The 24,146-nt window shown below is 40.3% G+C and overlaps 1 protein-coding gene across 1 annotated transcript in view; it reads left to right on the forward strand.

The window, feature by feature from the left end:
* Positions 1–24,146, forward strand: part of LASP1 (LIM and SH3 protein 1) — a 198,443-nt gene that overhangs the window by 123,940 nt on the left and 50,357 nt on the right. The window contains exon 3 of the mRNA XM_053697852.1: positions 8,684–8,768. Within this exon, the coding sequence (XP_053553827.1) occupies positions 8,684–8,768 (85 nt within the window). The remainder of the gene's footprint in view (positions 1–8,683; positions 8,769–24,146) is intronic.

Below are 24,146 nucleotides of genomic sequence, written 5' to 3' on the forward strand. Positions count from 1 at the left end.
TCAGAGCTACCACTCTGTTTCCTCAGGCAAGTTATACTGATCTAAAACTGAAGGCTTTTTCTGCTTCCATGGCAAGGAATATTGACTGGATTTTTTGGGTGGAGGTATATTCCATAAGGTCTAATATTTTGGTGGTGTTATCTCTGGCTTCTCTGGAGGGTGTAAAGCCTGCTTGGTTTGTGTGTAGGATAGAGGGTAAGATTAGGTTTATTCTTGTGGCTATAATCTTTAAGAAGAGTTTTACATCGAAATTTAGGAGGGAAATGGGGCGGAAATTTGCAGGTGTATCTGGGGGTTTTCCTGGTTTCGAGAGTACTACTACTAGGGCTTCTAGCATAGAGGATGGAAAGGGACTATCGTCAACCACTTCATTGAACATTGTGGTGAGGTGGGGTGTTAATGTGGATGAGAAGGTCTTATAGTATTTGGCTGTAAAGCCATCTGGTCCAGGGCTCTTCCCGATTTTCAGGGTTTTAATGGCTAATTGAACTTCCCGTAGGGATATTGGCTGGTTAAGTTGAATCTTTTGGTCATTTGTCAATTTTGGCGTTTGGTATTTTGTGATGTATTCTACGAGTGTAGTAGGGTGGTCTATGGCAGGAGTATCTTTTTGTAGGTTATATAGTGAGGTATAGTATTCGTGAAAGGCCTGAAGGATCTCTGGGGTAGATTGGTGTGGATTCCCTTTTGGGTTTTGTAGCTCGCGGATGTGTGACTTGAACCTTTTTTTCTTTAGTGCTCTGGCTAGAAGTTTACCTGCCCTATTGTTCTCGAAATGAAACATGCTGTTGGTTTATCTACGTTGTGCTGGGTATTCCATATCTAAAAAGTTATCCAGTTCGTCTCTGGTTATTTGGATTTCGGTTAGAATCTCAGCGTTTGCCGGAGATTTCTTATGTGCGTGTTCAAGTTGTGAGTATCTTGTTATGAGTTCATGGTACCGTTTACGGTGGGTCTGTGTATAATGGGCTCTGATTTTGATTAATTCCCCCCGGATTACACATTTGTGTGCCTCCCAAATAGCAAATTTGTCATCAATTGAGTGTGAGTTCACGACAAAGTATTCCTCGATAGATTTAGTGAGTTTAGGGATTAAGTCTGCATGGTCTAAAAGGCTATCATCCAATTTCCACTGATAAGGGGTGAGGGGAGTGTTGGGCCAGGTAAATTTAAGTTGGACCGATGAATGGTCTGACCAAAAGGTGGGGATTATGTTGCATCTGTTTATATGGGAGAGGCCATTCTGGTTAGTAAAGATGTAGTCTAGTCTACTGTAAGACTTGTTGGGGTGGGAGAAGGTGTAATCCCTTCTCTCTCTATGCATGAATCTCCAAGTGTCATAAAGGGTCATGTCTTTCATTCCCTGCCAAATGGCTTTAGACAGCTTTCTAGGGATTTGAATGTTTGTGTTAGTACTATCTATAGTGGGCTGTATAGGTACGTTGAAGTTGCCGGATAAAAAGATTGGGCCCTTGGCTAGGTCTAAAATCCTTTTGAACATGGTGCGAAAAAAGGGAAGCTGTTGGGTATTTGGAGCATATATATTTATGAGAGTTATAGGTCTCCCATACAGGAGGCCCATTAGGCCCAGGAAGCGGCCTTCTTGATCTGCGACTCTTTTGATAATGGTGAAAGGGGTGGATTTGTGTATTAAAATGCTCACTCCATTTTTTTTGTAGGACCTGTACTGTGGAAATGTGTGGTGAAGTGCTTTCCGAAATACTTAGGTATATGTTGTGCTTTGAAGTGTGTTTCTTGGAGGAAAGGAATATCTATGTGTCGCTTTGTTAAATCGGATAAGGCTTTGTATCTCTTTATCGGTGAGTTAAACCCTTTTACATTCTGAGTCAGGAGGGTCAGTTGAGGGGCTGGGCTACGTGTCGGTGTTAACATTGCACTGCTGTGGGTGCTTATGATGTGTTTGAATATTGGGGCATGGATTGGTACTAGACTTGAGAGTGATCTGCATGGTTGTAGTCATTGTAACTAGTGGTGAAGTTGCAAAGAGATAAACATGAATCTTGTAACAGTAAAACCATTTTTTTCTGAACACAAAGCATAACAAACATATTAAACACAATGAACAAAATAAACAAACATTTGGCTCTCTGCCTAATATAGGTCATTTTTGAGAGCGTTCGTGAAGGGGAAAATTGTTGGCTAATCCTGGAGGATATACCCGTGGTTATCTATTCCACAGTTTATAGTGATTTAGTAGAGTTTATAGATTTTGTAGCTCAGGTGCTTAATGGCTTCTTTGTTTAGCGGAGCTTGAAAATATTTAAACATGGCGCAATCATATGTATCAGGGAGTTATTTCCTCTTAGTATGAGGCATGTGCCCTTAATCGCTGGTAAATGCATTCTATGTTTATGGCTCAAGGGCTTTCTATTCTAGCTGTATGATTGCAATGTAGATTCTATGTGTTCTATAGATGCGATAGATGGGGGTGGGGGTGAGGTGGGGTCTATACGCCGCCTCTAGAGATTTATCTTAGATTTATATTTACAGAGAACGAACACTAGTGGATTGGGGCCATCCACATATACAGATTATGTAGGTCGAGGGTTAGTTCAACAGTAGCCTACAAGGATGGGTGGCTGGCACCAGAGTGTAGGGTTATCTTACAACAACATTAATAAACTTAACTGCTAATACAGAACAATGCATAACGACAATCAACAGAAAGCAAACATAGAGGCAATCTCTATATACTTATCTCAACTTCAGTCCATATGGTGAGACATTCAAAAGTTCAGTGGGTTGAGTCTCTATAGATATCATGGGTTTGGTTTGGGGCAGATAGTAGCGCCGTGTGAACATGAGGGGACTGTGGCTGGGTGTAGTTTTTGCTCTGTCTGTTGGAGGCAATCCTCTCTGGTGTGAGTGGGTCTCTGTTATCTCTGGATGTTGAGGGTCCCGACTTGTTCTGTATGGTAGTATCAGATGGAAGGTCTATCCCCAATTGTTTGCAAAAAGAGTCTGATTCTTCTGGGGATCTGCATGTCAGTCGGGTGTTATTTCTTAGTACCCATACATGCGTGGGGAAGCCCCATCTGTATGGAATTTTTTTGTTGCGAAGGAGGGTGGTCAATGGGCAAAACTCCTTTCTTCGCTGTAGTGTTTGTGAGGCCAGATCTTGGTAGAATTGGAGAACATTGCCACGAAATCTGAATGGTTGTAGCTTTCTGGATTGGTTCAGGAGCATCTCCTTTTCTAGGAAATTTTTAAAGCGAATTATGATGTCTCTTGGAGGTGCAGTGTCCGGGGGCTTAGGCCTAAGAGATCTGTGGGCTCGCACCCATTGAATTTCCGTGGTGCAGGCAGACTCCTTTATTTGTTGAAATAGGGACTGGAGATAGACCGGATAGTCGCGTGGGAGGACACTCTCAGGAACACCTCTGATCCTTATATTTTTTCGGCGACTCCTGTTCTCCAAGTCCTCAAGTTTTTCTTGGAGTAAGGTGATGGTTTCTTGATGAGAGGTTACTTGATCAGTGAGAGACTGAACATCTTCTTTTATCTCATCTTGATTAGTTTCGTGAGAGTCTACCTGGAGACCGATAGTGTGGATGTCTTGTTTCATACCCGCTAGCTCTTCGCGGATACACATGCGGACAATGTCCGCGATGTCTTGCTTAGAGGGTAAACCTTGAAGAATTATAGAAGTGGAGTTGGTGTCTTCATCTTGCGATGTAGGTATGTTTGAGGCTTGTTGGTCTGTAGAGAGTCTCTTGTCTCTTGCTTCAGATACCTCAGTTGTTTGCATATAGGGGGAGATGGTAGCTGTTTTTAATACAGATGTTTTTAGGGGTTTATCATACTTCAGCCTCCTCGATGCCATGTAGGTGGACTGAGTAGGGGGAAGGGTATGGGAGATCTTTTAAGGTCGGATCTTATGGTACTGTCTCTGGGGGATGATGATCAGTAGAGATTCAGATGTATATTTCTACGAGTGCCTCTTCTAGGATTTCTCAAAAAGCAAAACGGGGTCGTTGTAAGATGTGGGATGTGGTGAGAAATATGGATCCTCTCTGAATTGGGTCCCAATACAGTGTCGCCTCTATTAGGCGCGTTATGGCAGAACCCCCACAATGTGTTATACTGCCACTAATAGAAAAGATAGTAAAGGTAAGGTGAAAGGCTCTGTAAATGTGGTTACTTAGTCTTTCTTGTTCTGTGGCTTTCACCCTATACTTCTGACCATGCAGATGCGTATCTTTCTGTTATGATAGTGATATTTCAGGTGTACTTTTGAGTGTGTAAGGGTTAATAGGCTGATTTAAAAACAAAATTGGCCTCTTCCTTTATTGCGTGTAGCTGTTTGTGATTAACCAGCAGCTAGCCTTAGGTGCTTATTTCCAGCAGCTGGGTCTTAGCGACTTTGTTATGATTTAATTGTGAGTAGCTTGTAATGCTCTTCGTGAATTGCCGCTGTTGTTTGTATTTTTGTTGTGGGAGCACCGCTGGCAAGTGTGGCGCGGTTTGATGCAGGAGCTGCTATGGCGGCCAGCACGCTTCCGTGAAGATGCTGCTCCCCTGCAGCCGCTCGGACGCTATGGCCTGTAGCTAGGAGAAGTGTTCCATCTATTGGGGTCTCTCTAGGTAAGTGGCCGGGGGGTTAGCTTACAGGATGGGGCAGCGGTAGGGGTAATTATGTGTAAAAGATGTGTACCTTTAGCAGCTGGTATATTGCAGCGGTAATGGCGGTAGCAGCGCCTCTGGAGAGATACCTGCGTCACTCTTGGTGGCCCCGGTGTGGGGGTTGGTCTGCCGTTTACGAAGACTGTCCGGTGTGGTCTGATGTTAGTGATTCTCCTGCTATGCTCTGTTGAGAGGTCGGTATGCTCTGGTTAATGGCGGAAGGAGATCTGCTCGATTATGCTGCCCGGTGAGATTCAGCAGTTGATTTGCGCTTCAATTTTGCATGTATTGTCTAATTTCGATGATGTCCATCAACTCCGGCTCTTCATTAACCTTTATGGGCACAGCTGAGCTAATTTGGGCATGTTTGTAGTGGAATAATTGTAGTTTTATGGATAGCCAACATGGAGCTCCGGATTTACGCTGCACTCATGGCAGCAGCCGGCTCCCATCAATGAAGATTTTTCTGACAGAAGTCAAGAAATCAAAGATCTTTGATAATTGTCTAGCTCTTTAGTCCACTCCTTGGCCATCTGTAGCTCAGTGCATGGAGGTAATCGGGCTGATGGTGGCTGCAATGGACATCATCCCGTTTGCTCGGTTCCATCTCAGACTCCTGCAGTTAAACTTGCTCAGGCAATGGAACGGAGATTATGCGGACTTGTCTCCTAGATTAATACTGGCGCAGGAGACAAGGGATTCTCTTTAATGGTGGTTGTTTCGGGATTATCTTTCCCAGGGAACCTGCTTTCGCAGAATATCTTGGGTGATTGTGACAACAGACGCCAGCCTTCTAGGAAAGGGAGCAGTCTGGGGCTCCCTAAAGGCTCAGGGACTTTGGACTCAGTCAGAGTCTGTTCTACCTATAATTTTTCTGGAGCTGAGAGCGATCTTCAATGCTCTTCTGGCCTGGCCCCAGTTAGCCTTGGACCAGTTTATCAGGTTCCAGTAGGACAACATAACTTCAGTGGCTTACATCATTCATCAGGGAGGAACAAGGAGTTCCTTAGCGATGACAGAGGTAACCATAATAATTCAGTGGGCGGAAACCCACTCTTGCTGTCTGTCGGCGATCCACATCCCAGGGGTGGACAACTGGGAGGCGGACTTCCTGAGCAGGCAGACCTTTCATCCGGGGGAGTGAGAACTCCATCCGGAAGTGTTTTCCAGCCTGATTCTCATATGGGGTCAGCTGGAATTGGATCTCATGGCATCTTGACAGAATGCCAAGCTTCTGACGTACGGATCGGGTTCCAGGCACCCTCAGGCGGTAGATGCCCTGGCGGTACCTTGGACCTTCAGTCTAGCATACCTATTTCCTCAGTTTGCTCTTCTTCCTCGGGTCATTGCTTGAATCAAGCAGGAGAGGGTGTCTGTGATCCCGGCTTGGCCTCGCAGGATTTGGTATGCAGATCTGGTGGACATGTCGTCTTTTCCACCTTGGAGACTTCCGTTGAGGAAGGACCTTCTAGTTCAAGGACCCTTCCTTCATCCAAATCTAGTTTCTCTGAAGCTGACTGCTTGGAGATTGAACGCTTAATTTTATCCAAGCAGGGTTTTTTCAGAATCGGTCATAGAGACCATGATTCAGGTTAGTAAACCTGTAACTAGAAAGATTTACCATAAGATATGGTGCAAAAATCTCTATTGGTGTGAGTCCAAGGGCTACTCCTGGAGTAGAGTTAGGATTCCTAGAATTTTGTCCTTTCTCCAAGAGGGTTTGGAGAAAGGATTATCGACAAGTTCCCTCAAGGGTCAGATTTCTGCCTTATCTATTTTGTTACGCAAACGTCTGGCAGATGTTCCAGATGTACAATCTTTTTGTCAGGCCTCGGTTAGGATCAGGCCTATGTTAAAACCAGTTACTCCTCCATGGAGTTTTAATTTGGTTCTTAAAGTTCTTCAAGGGGCTCCGTTTGAGCCTATGCATGCCTTAGATATTAAGTTGTTATCTTGGAAAGTTTTATTTCTTGTTGCTATTTCTTCTGCTCGCAGAGTGTCAGAACTCTTGGCTTTGCAGTACCAGTCTCCTTACCTTATTTTTCATTCAAATAAGATAGTTTTACTTCATAACTTAGGATTTCTTCCTAAAGTGGTTTCGGATCGGAACATTAATCAGGAGATTGTTGTTCCTTCCTTGTGTCCTAATCCTTCCTCTCAGAAGGAACGGCTTCTACACAATTTGGATGAGGTTCGTGCCTTAAAATTTTACCTGCAGGCGACTAAGGATTTTCGTCAGTCTTCTGCTTTGTTTGTGGTTTTCTCAGGAAAACGTAAAGGACAGAAGGCTACGGCTGCTTCTTTCTTTTTGGCTGAAGAGTATCATACGTTTTGCATATGAGACTGCTGGACAGCAGCCTCCAGAGAGAGCTACAGCTCATTCCACGAGTACTGTTGCTTCCTCATGGGCATTCAAAAATGAAGCTTCTGTGGAACAGATTTGCAAGGCTGCTACTTGGTCTTCTCTTCCCACTTTTTCAAAATTTTACAAATTTGACACTTTTGCCTTGGCTAAGGCAGCTTTTGGGAGAAAGGTTCTTCACGCAGTGGCGCCTTTTCATTTAGGTTCCCTGTCTTGTCCCTCCCGTATCATCTGTGTACTTTAGCTTGGGTATTAATTCCCAATAGTAATTAAGATGATCCGTGGACTCATTGTGTCATTAAAAAGAAAATTTATGCTTGCCTGATAAATTTATTTCTTTTTTGACGCAATGAGTCCTTGGCCCGCTCTGTTTTATAGACAGGTTTCTTATAAACTTCAGACACCTCTGCACCTTATTTCCTTTCTCTCCTTTACTTCGGTCGAATGACTGGGTTGGGAGGGGAGTGAAGGGAGGTGATATTTAACAGCTTTGCTGTGGTGCTCTTTGCCGCCTCCTGCAGGGCAGGAGTGGTATTCCCAATAGTAATTAAGATGATCCGTTGACTCATTGTGTCAAAAAAGAAATACATTTATCAGGTAAGCATACATTTTCTTTTAAAACTTTGGGCTTGATTTATCAAAAGGTTCTCACAAGAAAACATGCAGTCATTATATAAAGCAGCGGTCATCAGACCGCTGCTTCCTACCCTCTTCTCCACCTCTCCGGTGGAGAATTTCAATTGACAGCTCCTGCCCGCACATGATTGGCAGTGCGCGGGCAGGGCCTGGCGTTGCACAAAATAGCGCTCTTGTGCAGTGCTGAATTCCGCCAACGGAATTCTGCCTGCCAGAGGTGACCTGCGGCGGACAGGGGTGCATTTGTACACCCCTGTCTGCTGATGCTTGATAAATCGAGACCTTTGAGGTTGTTTGGTAGACGTTTTTTTCTTCTAATGTCTAATCCTTTTTTGGTCAGTAAATTAGATGTGTGAATATAGGAAAATTTTCTTACTTGTAATGGGCTTGGTGATGTTTCTGTCCATCCACTCTGTGAAGCATGTTGAATGCTGTTTTGGTAAAACAGGGGAAATTACTTCATGTGTGCTAAAATATCCCATTTTTGTTAAAAAAATAAATTAAATAAATAAATAAATATATATATATATATATATATATATATATATATATATATATATATATATATATATATATATATATATATATATATATATATATATTTATTGAGTGTGTACAGGTTACTCTGACATCTGAACATCTGATAAGTTTTTGTTGTTACAAGAATGTTCTGTAAAAAGCAGCCTAATACTACAAATAACCAGTGATGTTCAGATAAGAGTAGAGACTTCCCTGAAGCAGAGTCCATGATTCTCCCCATCCACATTGCCCCCTGGGAAATGCTAGTTGATATGTACTGGTTAGTGGTGCAGTACTGAAGATGGTTATCTAAGGTTACATTACTGCATGCTTGGGCACAGAAAACAGTTATCTAGTTGGCGACACCCTTTAGTAATCTCTAGTAAAAATATATATATTTTTAATTATTTTTAATTATTTATATCCTGCCACCCCTCTAAAGGGATTAGCTTTAGTCCTACAGTCAGAATTTCCAGGTTCCATTGCTCTCACTCTAACAGGTGATCTTAAATTAATTTTCAGACATTATCCTAAGCAGTCGTTCACCATGGTGGCTGACACTCCAGAAAATCTCCGTCTTAAGCAGCAGAGTGAACTGCAGAGCCAGGTAACAAACGTCTTCTGATTTTAAATCCTCCTATAATAAATCCAATATATTATAAGCATCATTAAAGGGACATGAAACACATTTTTTCTTTATTTCTTGATTCAGATATAGCATGCCATTTTTAATAACTTTCCAATTTACTTCTATTATCTAATTTGTTTAGTTCTTTTTGTATCCTTTGCTGAAAAGTATACCTCTGTGATAACCTTGTATCATACATATTTTCATTGGTTTTGAGCTAACTCCCAGTAGTGCTTTGCTGCTCTTTCATCAAAGAAAATTGGAAATGCGTTTAAAATTGTTTGATCTATCTGAATCATGAAAGAAAAATATTGGGCTTCATGTCCCTTTAAAGGGACAGTCTACACCAGAATTGTTATTGTTTAAAAAGATGGATAATCCCTTTATTACACATTCCCCAGTTTTGCATAACCAACACTGTTATATTAATCTATATTTTTCCTCTGTGATTACCTTGTATCTAAGCCTCTGCAGACTGCCCCCTTATCTCATCACTTTTGACAGACATACAGTTTAATCAATCTGTGCTCACTCCCGTGAAGTTATTTAGGAGTCTGCACTATGTTATCTAAATGACATACATGAACTAACACTGTCTAACTGTGAAAAACTTTCAAAATACTCTGAGCTAAGAGGCGGTTTTCAACAGTTTGAGCTTACCTAGGTTTAGCTTTTCAAAAATACCGCTAAGGGTACAAAGCAAATTTGATGATAAGTCTATTGGAAAGTTGTTTAAAATTGCATGCCCTATCTGAATCATGAAAGTTTAATTTTAACTAGACTGTCCCTTTAAATGTACAATATACAATGTAAGTGATAATAACCTTTTTATATATATATATATATTGCTGTTCATATTCTGCGGGGTAAGCTGCTAAATTCTGTCCCTCATAGCATAGCCTGGGTAAGTGGCCAATATTCTTATTAAAGTGACATCAAACTTCAAATTGAAATGGAGATGTATTTCAAATTTGAATATGAGCATTTTTGCAGTCCACATTTATTAGGATACCTGTTTGTAGTAAAAGCTACCGCTGTTTATAGCTGTTACTGTGTACAGAGCACATGGCCGTATGTTTAATGGCCCTCAGAACTTTCAGTAGCACATATTGTTTAGTGAGGAAGCAAACTTATTCATCACCAACACAATAAATGTTCTCTGAGCAAGTGAGGTAGTTTAAATGCCGGTGCATATGCTTCAGGCACATAAAAAAAAACAGTGATCACTTGCTGAATCATATACTGTAAATTGCAAAATTGCTTCTATTTGAAATAGATGAATTCATCTGCATTTCAGTTGTCCCTTTAATGCATTTCTTTTCTCATGTTTGTTTATTTATTGGGAACATTTATTTAAAGCTTTCACCATCTCTCATCTCCAAAGAAAAGATTGTGCACCCATGTTTTTTATGCACCCGAATCTTGGATAGACAAAATGTTCCCATGTTCTACTCAGGTTTTTGTGCCTGTTGCTGATAAATTTGTTTGAGCCCAATTCAGAAATGATAAATGAGAGATGTCCAGAATAGATCACTTTATATGAGATTGGAGGAGGCTGATCCTGCACATGCTAAAACCCATTTCCTTTAACTTGTCTTTTCTTCTGCATATACTTCACATTTATTTATTTAAGTGTTTTTTTTTGTTTGTTTTTTAAAGTGGTTTGGTATCGAAAAGTTGTACACTTTCTCTTTCTCCTACATTTCTAGGTATTCCAGGCTCAATAAAAGAAAGCTGTAAATGGTAGCACAGTTTCCCAATTCTGTAGTTGATTCCTGACTTAATAATTACCCACCTTAATGTTGTCACTGTTACACAACTGGTTAAGCAAATGATCTGTGTTCTCTGCTACATTGTATGACCCTCTGAATAAAGAATGTAGAGGTTCTGTTTGGGGGGGGGGGGTTGACTTAGTAATATATCTATCAGGTGTATAAACAAAAACATAAATGGTGGTAGAGGATAACCTTAGTACAGGTGGCCCTCGGTTTACAACGATTCAATTTGCACCGTTTCAGAATAACAACCTTTTTTTCAGTCATGTGACTGCTATTGAAAAGCATTGAGAAGCAGTGCATTGATTAAAATAGCCAGTAGGTGGAGCTGTCCGCTTGTGTTGCAGCAAAGATATGCAAGCCAAGCAAGCTGAAATTAATGACCTGAGCTATCGTGCAGCTTGCAAAGGAACAATATCTTCCTGTCTATAAATCAGTCCAGATTAGAATGCATAGAAAGAACTGTTTGCAGAAAAATGCAAGTAAAGTCTGTGTTGTGTGATTATTTTATTGGGTTTATAATGCTGTTTAGCAAATGTTTTTGTTAATTTAACTTAGTTTAATTATATATTCTGTGTTTGTGAAAATTTTATTAGGTTTATAATGCTGTTTAGCATTTAAAGTCTATTTCAAAGCTTTAAAATTAATGTATTAGGTGTTACTTATGTCAATTTTGAGAGGGGCCTGGAACCCAACTCCCTCACTTCCCATTGACTTACATTATAAACTGGGTTTCAATTTACAACGGTTTGGATTTACAACCATTACTTCTGGAACTTAACCCTGGCGTAAACTGAGGGCTACCTGTATATGTTTTTAGACCCAATGCTACATTCAACCTTGATGGGCAATAATATTAAAGGACATAAAACCCACTCTTTTTTTCATCATTCAGATAGAAAATACAATTTTAAAAACCTTTTCAATTTGCTTCTATTATCAAATTGTCTTTGTTAGCTTGTTATTCTTTGTTGAAGATATATCTAGATAGGTAGTGTGCACATGCCTGAAGCACTACATGAATGGAAATAGGGCTACCATCTAGTGCTCTTGCTAATATTACTTCAGACACGTGCACACTCCTGAACTTACCTTCCTGCTTTTTAACAAAGTACAACTAGAAAACAAAGAAAATGTGATAATTGAAGTAAATTGGAAAGTTGTTTAAAATTGTGTGTTCTATCTGAACCATGTAAGAGCAAAATCTTAAGTTTTATGTCCCTTTAAGGTATTGTGGCTTATATTGCTATGGGTATGCCCTGTGTAAGTGAGTTTCTAGATCTAAAGCATTGCAATTGGCTTTTTGCTTTGTTGCTTGGCATTGTTTGAGCCTACCTAGGTATACTTTTCAATAATGGATGTAAGAGAATAAAGCAAATTAGATTATAGAAGTAAACTGGAAAGTTGTTTAAAAGTGTATTCTCTATCTGAATCATGAAAGAATAGTTTGGGTTTCATGCCATGTGAAAAACCCATTACCAAAGAGAAGTATGCATAACGTTATATACCTTACAGGGATAAGTGTGCATAACGTTATATACCTTACAGGGATAAGTGTGCATGACGTTATATACCTTACAGGGATAAGTGTGCATGACGTTATATACCTTACAGGGATAAGTGTGCATGACGTTATATACCTTACAGGGATAAGTGTGCATGACGTTATATACCTTACAGGGATAAGTGTGCATGACGTTATATACCTTACAGGGATAAGTGTGCATGACGTTATATACCTTACAGGGATAAGTGTGCATGACGTTATATACCTTACAAGGATAAGTGTGCATGACGTTCTACCTTACAGGGATAAGTGTGCATGACGTTCTACCTTACAGGGATAAGTGTGCATAACGTTCTACCTTACAGGGATAAGTGTGCATGACGTTCTACCTTACAGGGATAAGTGTGCATGACGTTCTACCTTACAGGGATAAGTGTGCATAACGTTCTACCTTACAGGGATAAGTGTGCATGACGTTCTACCTTACAGGGATAAGTGTGCATCACGTTCTACCTTACAGGGATAAGTGTGCATGACGTTATATACCTTACAGGGATAAGTGTGCATGACGTTATATACCTTACAGGGATAAGTGTGCATGACGTTATATACCTTACAGGGATAAGTGGGCATGGTGTTATATACCTTACAGGGATAAGTGGGCATGACGTTATATACCTTACAGGGATAAGTGTGCATGACGTTATATACCTTACAGGGATAAGTGTGCATAACGTTATATACCTTACAGGGATAAGTGTGCATGACGTTGTATACCTTACAGGGATAAGTGTGCATGACATTCTACCTTACAGGGATAAGTGTGCATGACGTTATATACCTTACAGGGATAAGTGTGCATGACATTCTACCTTACAGGGATAAGTGTGCATGACGTTATATACCTTACAGGGATAAGTGTGCATGACGTTGTATACCTTACAGGGATAAGTGTGCATGACGTTGTATACCTTACAGGGATAAGTGTGCATGACGTTATATACCTTACAGGGATAAGTGTGCATGACGTTATATACCTTACAGGGATAAGTGTGCATGACGTTATATACCTTACAGGGATAAGTGTGCATGACGTTATATACCTTACAGGGATAAGTGTGCATGACGTTATATACCTTACAGGGATAAGTGTGCATGACGTTATATACCTTACAGGGATAAGTGTGCATGACGTTATATACCTTACAGGGATAAGTGTGCATGACATTCTACCTTACAGGGATAAGTGTGCATGACGTTATATACCTTACAGGGATAAGTGTGCATGACATTCTACCTTACAGGGATAAGTGTGCATAACGTTATACCTTACAGGGATAAGTGTGCATGACATTCTACCTTACAGGGATAAGTGTGCATGACGTTATATACCTTACAGGGATAAGTGTGCATAACGTTATATACCTTACAGGGATAAGTGTGCATAACGATATATACCTTACAGGGATAAGTGTGCATGACATTCTACCTTACAGGGATAAGTGTGCATGACGTTATATACCTTACAGGGATAAGTGTGCATGACGTTATATACCTTACAGGGATAAGTGTGCATGACGTTATATACCTTACAGGGATAAGTGGGCATGACGTTATATACCTTACAGGGATAAGTGGGCATGACGTTATATACCTTACAGGGATAAGTGGGCATGACGTTATATACCTTACAGGGATAAGTGGGCATGACGTTATATACCTTACAGGGATAAGTGGGCATGACGTTATATACCTTACAGGGATAAGTGGGCATGACGTTATATACCTTACAGGGATAAGTGGGCATGACGTTATATACCTTACAGGGATAAGTGTGCATGACGTTATATACCTTACAGGGATAAGTGTGCATGACGTTATATACCTTACAGGGATAAGTGGGCATGACGTTCTATACCTTACAGGGATAAGTGGGCATGACGTTCTATACCTTACAGGGATAAGTGGGCATGACGTTATATACCTTACAGGGATAAGTGTGCATGACGTTATATACCTTACAGGGATAAGTGTGCATGACGTTATATACCTTACAGGGATAAGTGTGCATGACGTTATATACCTTACAGGGATAAGTGTGCATGACGTTATATACCTTACAGGGATAAGTGTGCATGACGTTATATACCTTACAGGGATAAGTGTGCATGACGTTATATACCTTACAGGGATAAGTGTGCATGACGTTGTATACCTTACAGGGATAAGTGTGCATGACGTTATATACCTTACAGGGATAAGTGTGCATGACGTCATATACCTTACAGGGATAAGTGTGCATGACGTTATATACCTTACAGGGATAAGTGTGCATGACGTTCTACCTTACAGGGATACGTGTGCATGAAGTAATACCTTACAGGGATAAGTGTGTTATACCTTACAGGGCTTTCTAGTCTTGTTTTGGGAAGCGAGTTTTTATGATAGATACATAGGCACTTGATCTGTTAGACTCTGAGTAAGATGTTTAATTAAATCCAACAATGGTCCAACAATTACTAATTTTCTAAAGTCTCCAGTATCTACAGATGCTTCAAAATTCTTTTTTTCCTTAATTTTAAAGCCAACAAAAGGATTCTCCCTGCACATTATGACATATTTATTCTCAACCTATGGTTGTATGCAATTCCTCCACAGCCTTATTTGGCAAGTCCATCTAAAGATGGCACATCTTGTTGCCCCCTGCACATTATTTATTGAGAGCTGACAGAAAATCTCTATTTAGTGTGTTTGCTTTAAACCCCCCCCCCCCACACACACTTTTCAGTCATACAGGTGGTGAGCGTCCACGATCCATTACTCCTGGAAATTACTCTTCCCTGCCATTAGGAGGCGGCATAGATTGCCAAGCCAAAGAGCTTTATAAAACCACTCCCACCTCACTGGTAAACTAGTCATGTCTTTGCCTCCTATGGAGGAAGGTGAACAATGAAGATGTGCATGTTGTTCTTCAGTTAAAGGGGTTCTCAGACTGAGTTGAGGCTCGTTTTCCCCTCAGAGTGCAGTGCTTGTTGGAAGGATGTATTTAGAGTATGGGTAGTGACATATTTTTCACTTGTTGGGAATTAGTCACAAGCCCTCCTCAGGTGTCACAGGGACCTTCACTTTGCTTCCTCCTGTTAGGTCGTCGATATTTTCCTATTCCAGATCCTCTGCTGATATGTTTTAGCACTGGTTTGGCTTTCTGCTGGTTTATTCCAGTAGATGAGCGCCTATTGGTAAGTACTGTTTTTATTTCATTTGGGGGCACTCTTTTAGCCAGATAGTTCATTTATTTATATATCCTTATACACATCTCTATCTCTCCCCTATTATTGCATGTATTTTAATTTATTACCCGCACGCAGGCTGTATGCAAGTACTGCGTGCAGGCTTCTCAAAGATGAAGTCAGAGGTCGGTGGAGCTGAGCTGCCATACAGCTTGCAGTAGCTTTGCCGTTTCTCACGACTGTTCAGGGAACCGGCAGTAAGTACTGACAGACAGTGGCAGTGAAGCAGCACCGCTGGCGACTACCAGCACAGCTAGGATTTGAGAGCAATAACAATTTTTCACACTGCAAACCAATACAGCATATTTTGCTACAACACTGTAACCTGCTGAACACCATTTAACTTCCTGACTCCCACAAAGGACTGCAGTTTATTCCTAAGCAGTGTATTGCAGCCCTTTTTGGAAGCCATGGAGTTAAATTGGGCTTTGCATGCTACAGTGTTGTCCTATGCACACTGCAGGGCAGGAGGTTATGAAGGAGGGGCTGATTGGTGCTTAGGTCTGTAAGAAGCTGCCGGGGTTCTGACAGTGCGCATGCACACACTGACGTCACTCAATTCCACATATGTTGTAAAGAATGTGTGAAATGCGGTGATTGCGCACTAGGGTAGCAAATCTTGACGCTGAGTCTTCTCATGCGTGCATTGCACGCCCGTGATATGTACATAAACTTAAGTAAATAGTTTGTCCAATAGTAATTTGCAGCTCCATATATCGTATATCTTACAAGTTAATGAATTTAGGCGTCACCTTTAATTGTGATGATTGCATGCGGGGGTAGCAAAATCTGACAGAAAATCAGTTTAAATTTACAACTCTCCTGCATAGCACTGCAACAACGATGGGACACAAGTCAGTCTGTGAGTCTGTTGCCAGAAGTTCTAATTTTAGAATAAAATACTAAATATAAATATGCACTGTGACACTGTTTCTGAAGAAGAAGGTTTAATAAAGTTTTTTTTACGTTCTATCAATCTATCATCAGTCTGTAGTGGTGTCTTTCAGTCAGAGGCAGGGGAGGGCTGGCAGCCTTAAACCTGGGGGGCAAATCCGGTCATGTGGCCCATTGCACCACCGAATCAGCTCACCATCCATGCTATACACTGCTGTATTACAGACGTTACTACCACCCTATATTATATATACAAGTTTCTCACACTATACAAAGTTAAGCCTCACCTGATTTACAGGAAGTTCCACTTGATACTAAGGACTTCTGAAAGTGAAGATGTACCACATATGCAGGTAGGTGAGCTGAACCATACAACCTAAGGAGCCTGTAAATGCCAATTTCCTGAGAGGTACAAAATTGTTTGCTTTTTTTATTGATTCTCATTTGCAATAATGCCTTTTACATACAGACTCCCCCCCCCCCCTCCCCACTTTCACCCAATATTGAAAATGTTCTGGAATTATTGCATTAAATTAATATGAATACTGTTTGTAAGAATGCCTACATTATGTGAATTTTTAATTATTATTTCACATAGTGAATCGTAACAGATTGTATTGTGCCCAAATACTAAGCTCTTTGTGCTCAAGCTCTCTCTGTTATAAGGGGTTAAAAAGAGGATGATGTTAGAATATACCTCTGACTCAGGAACAAGGCCCCATGAATGGCCACCTGCCCTGGCACAAGTGTAGAGGGACAGCTAGCTGTGTACAAGCTGTGCATACAAGCGTGCATGCTGCTACTTCTAGAGCCAGTTTAATGCACAGTGAATGGGAAAAAGGGATAATTAATTGTTGGTCCATTGCAATACTCTTGTCATTTTGGCAACTAAATATTTTTACTGTGGGATTGTCACAGGTTGGTACCTCTGCTCTGTACTTCCCCCAGCTTTTCCCATTAGAGTAAATGTCCTGGTTTCCATGGACTGTCCCAGCTACTGGCCGTGCCCACAACACACCCATGACCCAGACCTTCTGTTAGGCCCTGTCCATCTGTATTTGCCCCACCCTTAATTCTCCCTGACCTTCCCATCCCAGGGTTCCTCTATAACAAACCTCTGTGTATGTCTAGCCCACATAGCCCTCTATAACAAACCTCTGTGTTTGTCTAGCCCACATAGTAACTTCTCAGAAATATTGTGCATACAATAACCCCTAGATAGATGTAAGTAATGCAGCCAATATATGTAAGGGTGTGTGACACCTCTTTGTTAGGGTGCATGGCCCCTCTGTGTGGAGATGAGACCCTGCTTTCTCGGGGTTTCAGCTACCTCATTGTAGGATTTATGACCCATCTATTTGGATGTATGCGAGTGGGGCCGGTCTAGCACAGAGCCACACCTGATATCCTGAATCAGAGCGATGGGAAGGAGGTGGCTGAGGCTGGGCGGGCTAGGGGAAGGCAGGAATATAGCGAACCTATTCAGTGGGTGGTGATGGGGCCGGGAAAGGGGAGTAGTAGAAAAACTATGGACTGGGTGGTGACCGGGGCCGGCCTGGGGAGTAGCAGAAAAAGAAAAACGAATGACTGGGCGATGACATGGGCCAGGCTGCCGTTTCGTTCCCCCTCCCTCTGGGAGATTCTGTCTCTGTCTCCGGGGCAGGCAAGCAGGTAGAGGCAGCGGCCATTTTTAACAAGATTTAGGGTGGCCTAGGGGGCAATTTCCTCCCTTGCCACAGTTGTACAAATAGCAGCAAGTTATGTTGATATGACTTGTGCACATACTAAGGGAACCAATACTCCCCAGTATTGTCATATCTTTCATATATGCAGATTACATCTACTAGTATATCAGGTTGTTGAGGTAAATACCATGTGACCGCAGCTATCACAGAAAGTGGTGAGAAGGAAGTGCTTTTGTACTTCTCTATTTACTCTGGTATATATGTGTGTGTGTTTCCCTTCCCTAATACATCTGGTTTTAGATCAGTACCATAAAAAAAAAATATGCCCCTTTAAAAACTACTGTATTAGAAAATTATTTATTTAAATCATTTTGTGGTAAAGGAATGTCCAGTTCTAGTAATTCTTTTTTTACAAATGCATGAAAAAAGTTATCCTTATTAATGTTCATGAGACTGGTTATGAAACTAGCATCCATTTGTACTGAATGTAATTCCTTTATCATAAAGTTTATAATAGAAGTAAAATGCAGCCTTTGCAAAAAAAATAAAAATGTTGATTCTTCTAAGCTGAACAGTTTTGAGTTGCTCTGAAGAATATCTCTGAACTCTGACGTGTGAATTACATGTTAATAATGTGATAGGGCCATAGACCAGTCTCACTGCACACAATGATTCCTCAAAAGCACCATGCAGTTACTGAAAAAGGCCAATTAAAGGGACAGTGCACACCAATTTTCATATAACTAAATGTAATACACTATTATAAAGAAGAATATGCACAGATACTGATATAAACATCCAGTTTAAAATATTTTAAAAACATACTTAGAAGCTCCCAGTTTAGCACTATTGATGAGGTTAGTCTGGGACACCCACTGAAAGGGGCTTGAAAAACAAGAAGAGCAGATATCCCCCCACACCCTTTATATGAAAAGACAGATAACATAAACGGGAGCTAGCAGAAGTCTGTAAATGTGTGTATTTGTCTGACACTGTGAGCCTTGGTTAGGAGTCTGAAAATCGGCATAATGTTCTTAAAAAATAAGCAAAACTATACATTGTTACAAAACCAGATGGGCTATATAAATGGATCAACTACAAAACATTTAAGCAGATAAAAATCTAGTGTGCAATGTCCCTTTAACACTCTAGTATACTTTTAATTATAGAAGTAGAAAAATTGAAAGCAGCTATATATTTGTTGCCTGTTATGCATTGCTTTTGTGTGCTTGTATATATTTAAAGGACCACTCAGTGCAGTAGAATTACATAATTAGCAAGTTATTAAAAAAAAAAAAGCTATAGCGCTTACTCTGAATTTCAAATAAGCTGTAGATTTTTTTTTCTTTCTGACAAATGTATTTTTTTATCCCATTTTCCGGCCCCCTATTTCGTGTGACAGACCTTAGCCAATCACAGACTAGTATACATATACCCTGTGAGCTTGTGCATATGCTCAGTAGGATCTTGTTCCCCAGAAAGTGTGAATATAGAAAGACTGTGTGCAAAATTTGATAACTGAATTAAATTGGAAAGTGTCTTAAAACTGCATGCTCTATCATAAAAATTTATTTTGACTTGAGTGTCTCCTTGGGACAAATTTAATTTTTCAGGTTATTCCCCTTTAATTTTTTTTTCATGTTACTCAGCTGTCTCAAAAGATCTGTATAGATCACAGAAGAAGTCAGTCCCTGTCTTGGTGGTGGAATCATCAGCTTATTATGCAGGGGGCTCCTTTTCCTTGTCCTATTTGGACTGTGATCACTACAGATAATAATAACTAGTATTTATATAGCAGCTTTCTCCCAGTGGGACTCAAAGCGTTTTTTCAGCTCTTGCTCTCGGAATTAACCAAATCGCCAGCTGAATAGTAATAGTTGTTATTATTACCCAATTTAATGGTACTCATTTTTATCGACCTCGGAAGGATGAAGGGCTGAGTCGGCCCTGCTGGGATTTGAACCTGTGACCTTGGATCTTTTAAACAGGCTTTTTGTAGTCAAGGAATTTACCAACTGAGCTACTTTACCGGCTTTCAGGTTGGGTGCTATTCAGTTCTTTCAGGTTGGGTGCTATTTTCAGAGCCATTCAGCCTTGGCCTCTGTTGAAAAGGGAGTCTTATCTCCATTTCCAGATAGACAATGTCATTGCAGTGGCTTTTATCAATCATCAGGGGGAATTTGCAGTTCCCTAGCTATGTAGGAGGTCTCTCAAATTCTTTCCTTGGTAGAAACCAATTGTTTAATTTCTGCAGTAAATATTCCAGGAGTGAACAGCTGGGAAGCAGATTTTCTCAGTCGTCAGTCAATGTATCCAGGGGATTGGTCTCTTCATCCGGATGTTTGCAAACATTGCATCTTTGGGGTCTCCCAGAGATAGATCTGATGGCTTCTTAGTCAAACGAGGTCCAGGGACCCTCAGACAGGGTTTCTAGATGCTCTGATAACCACATGGTCATTTCAGCTATCTTATGTTTCACCTCCTTCATCCCAGAGTAATTTCCAAGATCAGGCAAGAGAATGCATCATTATTTCTGGTTGTCCAAGCTTGGCCTCGCAGGGTTTAGTGTGCATATCTGGTTCAGATGTCCAGTTGCCCTCCATGGTCACTTCCTTTGAATCTAGACATTCTGTCTCAAGGTCTGTTTTTTTCCATCTCTAAGCTTGATAGCATGTAGAGTGAATGGTTGCTTCTCATATTTTTTCTGAGTTTAATACAGGCCTGCTAGCCTGTGGCTAGTAAGATTTATCATAAGGTCTGGAGGGCCTTTATTTCCTGGTGTATTGAGCATGTTTTTTTCCGGTATTCTTTTAGAATTCCTAGAACTTCTCAGTTTTTGCAGGATGATTTAGATAAAGTTTAATCTGCCAGCACTTTTGAAGGGTCATATCTCTGCTCTTTCGGTTTTGTTTCATAAGACGATTGCTAATCTTCCTGACATCCATGGTTTTGCTCAAGCTTTGCCTAGAAATAAATCTGTGATTAAGCTAATTTCTTCTCCTTGGAATCTAAATTTGGTATTTTAAAGTTTTGCAGGCTCCTCCTTTTGAGCCTATTCATAAGGTGGATTTTAAGTTTCTTTTCTTGGAAGGCTTTGATTCTTTTGGTGATCTATTCTGCTAGAAAACTTTGAGTTGTCTGCTCTTTCATGTGATCCTCCTTTTTCTTATTTTATTTTTCATCAGGATAAGGCAGTTTTGAGTACTAACTTTGACTTTTTACCTAAGCTTGTGTCTTTCGATAATATAAGTCGGGAAATTGTTGTCCCTTCTTTATGGCCTAATCCTAAGAGTTCTTCAGAGAGGCTTCTTCATAACTTGGATTTTGTAAGAGCATTGAAGAAGCATGTGGATGCTACCAAGGATTTCGGACAAACTTCTAGTTTGTTCACTTTTCTGGTTCCAGAAAAGGGCAGAAAGCTTCTGCCGTTTCTTTGTTTTTTTTGGTTGAAACTTTTGATTCACAAGTCTTACTTGTTGGTGGGAAAGCCTCCACCTGAGCGGATTACTGCCCATTTTAACAGATCGGTTGCAACTTCTGTGGCTTCTAAGAATGAGGCTTCTGTTGACCAATTTAGCAAGGCAGCTATTTGGTCTTCTTTGCATTCAAAATTCTACCATTTTGATGTTTTTGCTTCTTCTGAGGCAGCCTTTGTAGGAAAGTCCTTCAGGCAGTTGTCTCAGGTTAATTTTGTTTGTGCCTGTCGGTCATTTTTATTTTCATGGAAATGAGTACCTTGTTTTTTATGGGTTCTGTTAGGATTGTGGACTCTCTGTTTCTCTCTGAAAAGATGTTCTTTTTATCCCGCTCTTATATCTTATTACTCATGGACTCCACAGCTTGAGTAATGGATTGTGGACTCTAACCACCTGTATGAAAGAAAACATAAATTATGCTTACCTTAATTCATTTACTTGATGGTGGTGAGAGTCCACTACACCCCATCCTGTTGTTTTTTTCTTCTTCTTTGTTTGGTTTATTTTTGTGCAGATCTTTTACATTTATTTTGCACTTTTTTATTTTCCTGCTTCTTTTGCTTGGCTATACATCAAAATAGTTTACCAGTGAGGTGGGAGGGGTTTTATAGGTCGCTTGGGAATCTGTCACCTCCTAGTGGCAGGGAAGAGTAATTCTCATGTTTAATGGATTGTGGACAATCACCACCATGAAATAAATTAATTGATCAAGTAAGCATAAATTTGTTTTTTGGATGTCAAACCTGGAAAAAAATTAACCTATTTTAAGTTAAATGTTATCCTTTCAGAGAGTTTCCATACTTCACCTATCTCTGCATCAGTCCATGTTTGGATAAAAATTTGTGCTCTATTATCAGTTTATGCAGGCCCCATTCAGTTCTAGGGCGATACCTAGCTGAATAACTTTGCCATTCAATCCAGTATGTTTGTTTACTACATATATTGCTGTGGTCCAATTATGGTTTTCCTGGCTGTTCAATATGACTGAAAGTTTTTCACTCGCAATAAAATTGTGTTAACATGCTTCATACTTCATGCTTGAATGGTTTGGATGATTCAGAATGCCAGGTTCCTGCTGTGAGTGAAAATGCATCTCCTAGGACATCAGAGTAGTTTGCCTTCCAGGGTCAGACAATTGTCAAATGGACTATCTGTTAACTAGAGGCTTTCTATGCAAAGTAGTTTTTCATCTTCTACCAAGGTGATAGGGATAGTTGATAATAGTTCTAATAGTATTTGATCATCATCATTTGAAGAGATTTAGTTGGAAACTTTCCATTCCAAGAAGCATATGTAGTACTGTATGATGATCAAATGCTCTAAAGGCTTTTCTCAACCTTGTTGGCCATTTCTAGAGTTAAGTTGTCCAGATGTTCCTTATTTATGATTTATTGTGGGGTTTTTTTTTTGTTCATTTAAGCCATGGCACATATTCAGTCTAGTTATGAGTTATTAGTGCCTTCATATGATTTTCCTTCTGTCCTTGAAACTTTAATGGGACTTTTCCTTTAAACCTTTGTTGGAGATATCCCATATTGAAGACTCTTTTTTTTCTTTCTGTGGAGATGATATATAGAGGGTTTGTGCCTCTTAGGTAATTTTGTCTTACCTTCTTTTTTTTTTCCTCAGAAGCTGATGAATAGGAACAGACTTTTCCAAGCTGGATATTTTTTGTTGTCTTCACGTGTCTTGATAGCATGAGGGACTAGTGGCAGACTGACAGGCCTCTTGGCAAAATAATTGGATATGTTTAGAGACTATATGCCAGAGAAAACTACTATTTTATTGTGGGTTTTTCTTGTATATTCCACAAGGGCTGAAGGCTTGTAGTACAAGGGAAATTTTAATTTCTTAAAAATAAAATATTGAAATATATATCGGCAGATGCTACATTTGGAAAGATCGTTCTGCATTCTGTGCTAGCTTCCAAATAAAATCTATTTTTCAACCTGATTTCTGCTTTGAGTGCTACTAGAGTGAGCCAAGATAAAAGGAAAATAATCATACTTTTAACATAATTTCTACATCTTTTCTCAGCTGTCTAAACAGCACTCATATTTTTGTTCCTGAGCATTTTATATAAAAAAGTATTGAATAGAAAAGGGGAGAGCTCTTACTCTTTCTGAAAATAAGTGTTTTTGGCCTTTAGGTTTCTGTTCATTCTAGTACAAAGTAGCAAAGTTGTGAATAGCTTTAAAATTATGGTAAACTTCTATATTTATAGTAACAATATTTGTAATCATAAAGTAATAGATGGGCACTTTTATTCATGAAATGCATTGAAGAACCTTAATTTCTTTAAATAATTACCCTTTCATGTTTTTATATATTGTGCCGTTCCTCGGCCCGTAACGGATACTCTATTTCTGTCTTCACTGACGATCCAGGCTGTAGCGCCCCCTCTTTGGAGTCAAAACCTGGGGCGTTATCAACTTGCTGGACACCAAAGGAAGCACGATACGATTGGCTACAGCCTGAATCGTCAGTGAAGACTGATATAGACTATCCGTTACGGGCTGGGGGTTGCAGTTCAGTCGAAGAGCCAGGTCTTGAGGTCCTTTCTGAACTTAGTTAGGGCGGTAGCTTGTCTGAGGTGCAGCGGGAGGGTGTTCCAAGTCTTGGCTGCCAGGTGAGAGAAGGATCTGCCTCTCGCTGTGGTTTTCCTGATGCAGGGTATGACTGCGAGGGCTTGGTCGGCCGATCGAAGTTGTCTGGCAGGGGTGTAGAAGG

This window comes from Bombina bombina, chromosome 1 (assembly GCF_027579735.1).
Source record: "Bombina bombina isolate aBomBom1 chromosome 1, aBomBom1.pri, whole genome shotgun sequence".
NCBI classification, from domain to species: Eukaryota; Metazoa; Chordata; class Amphibia; order Anura; family Bombinatoridae; genus Bombina; species Bombina bombina.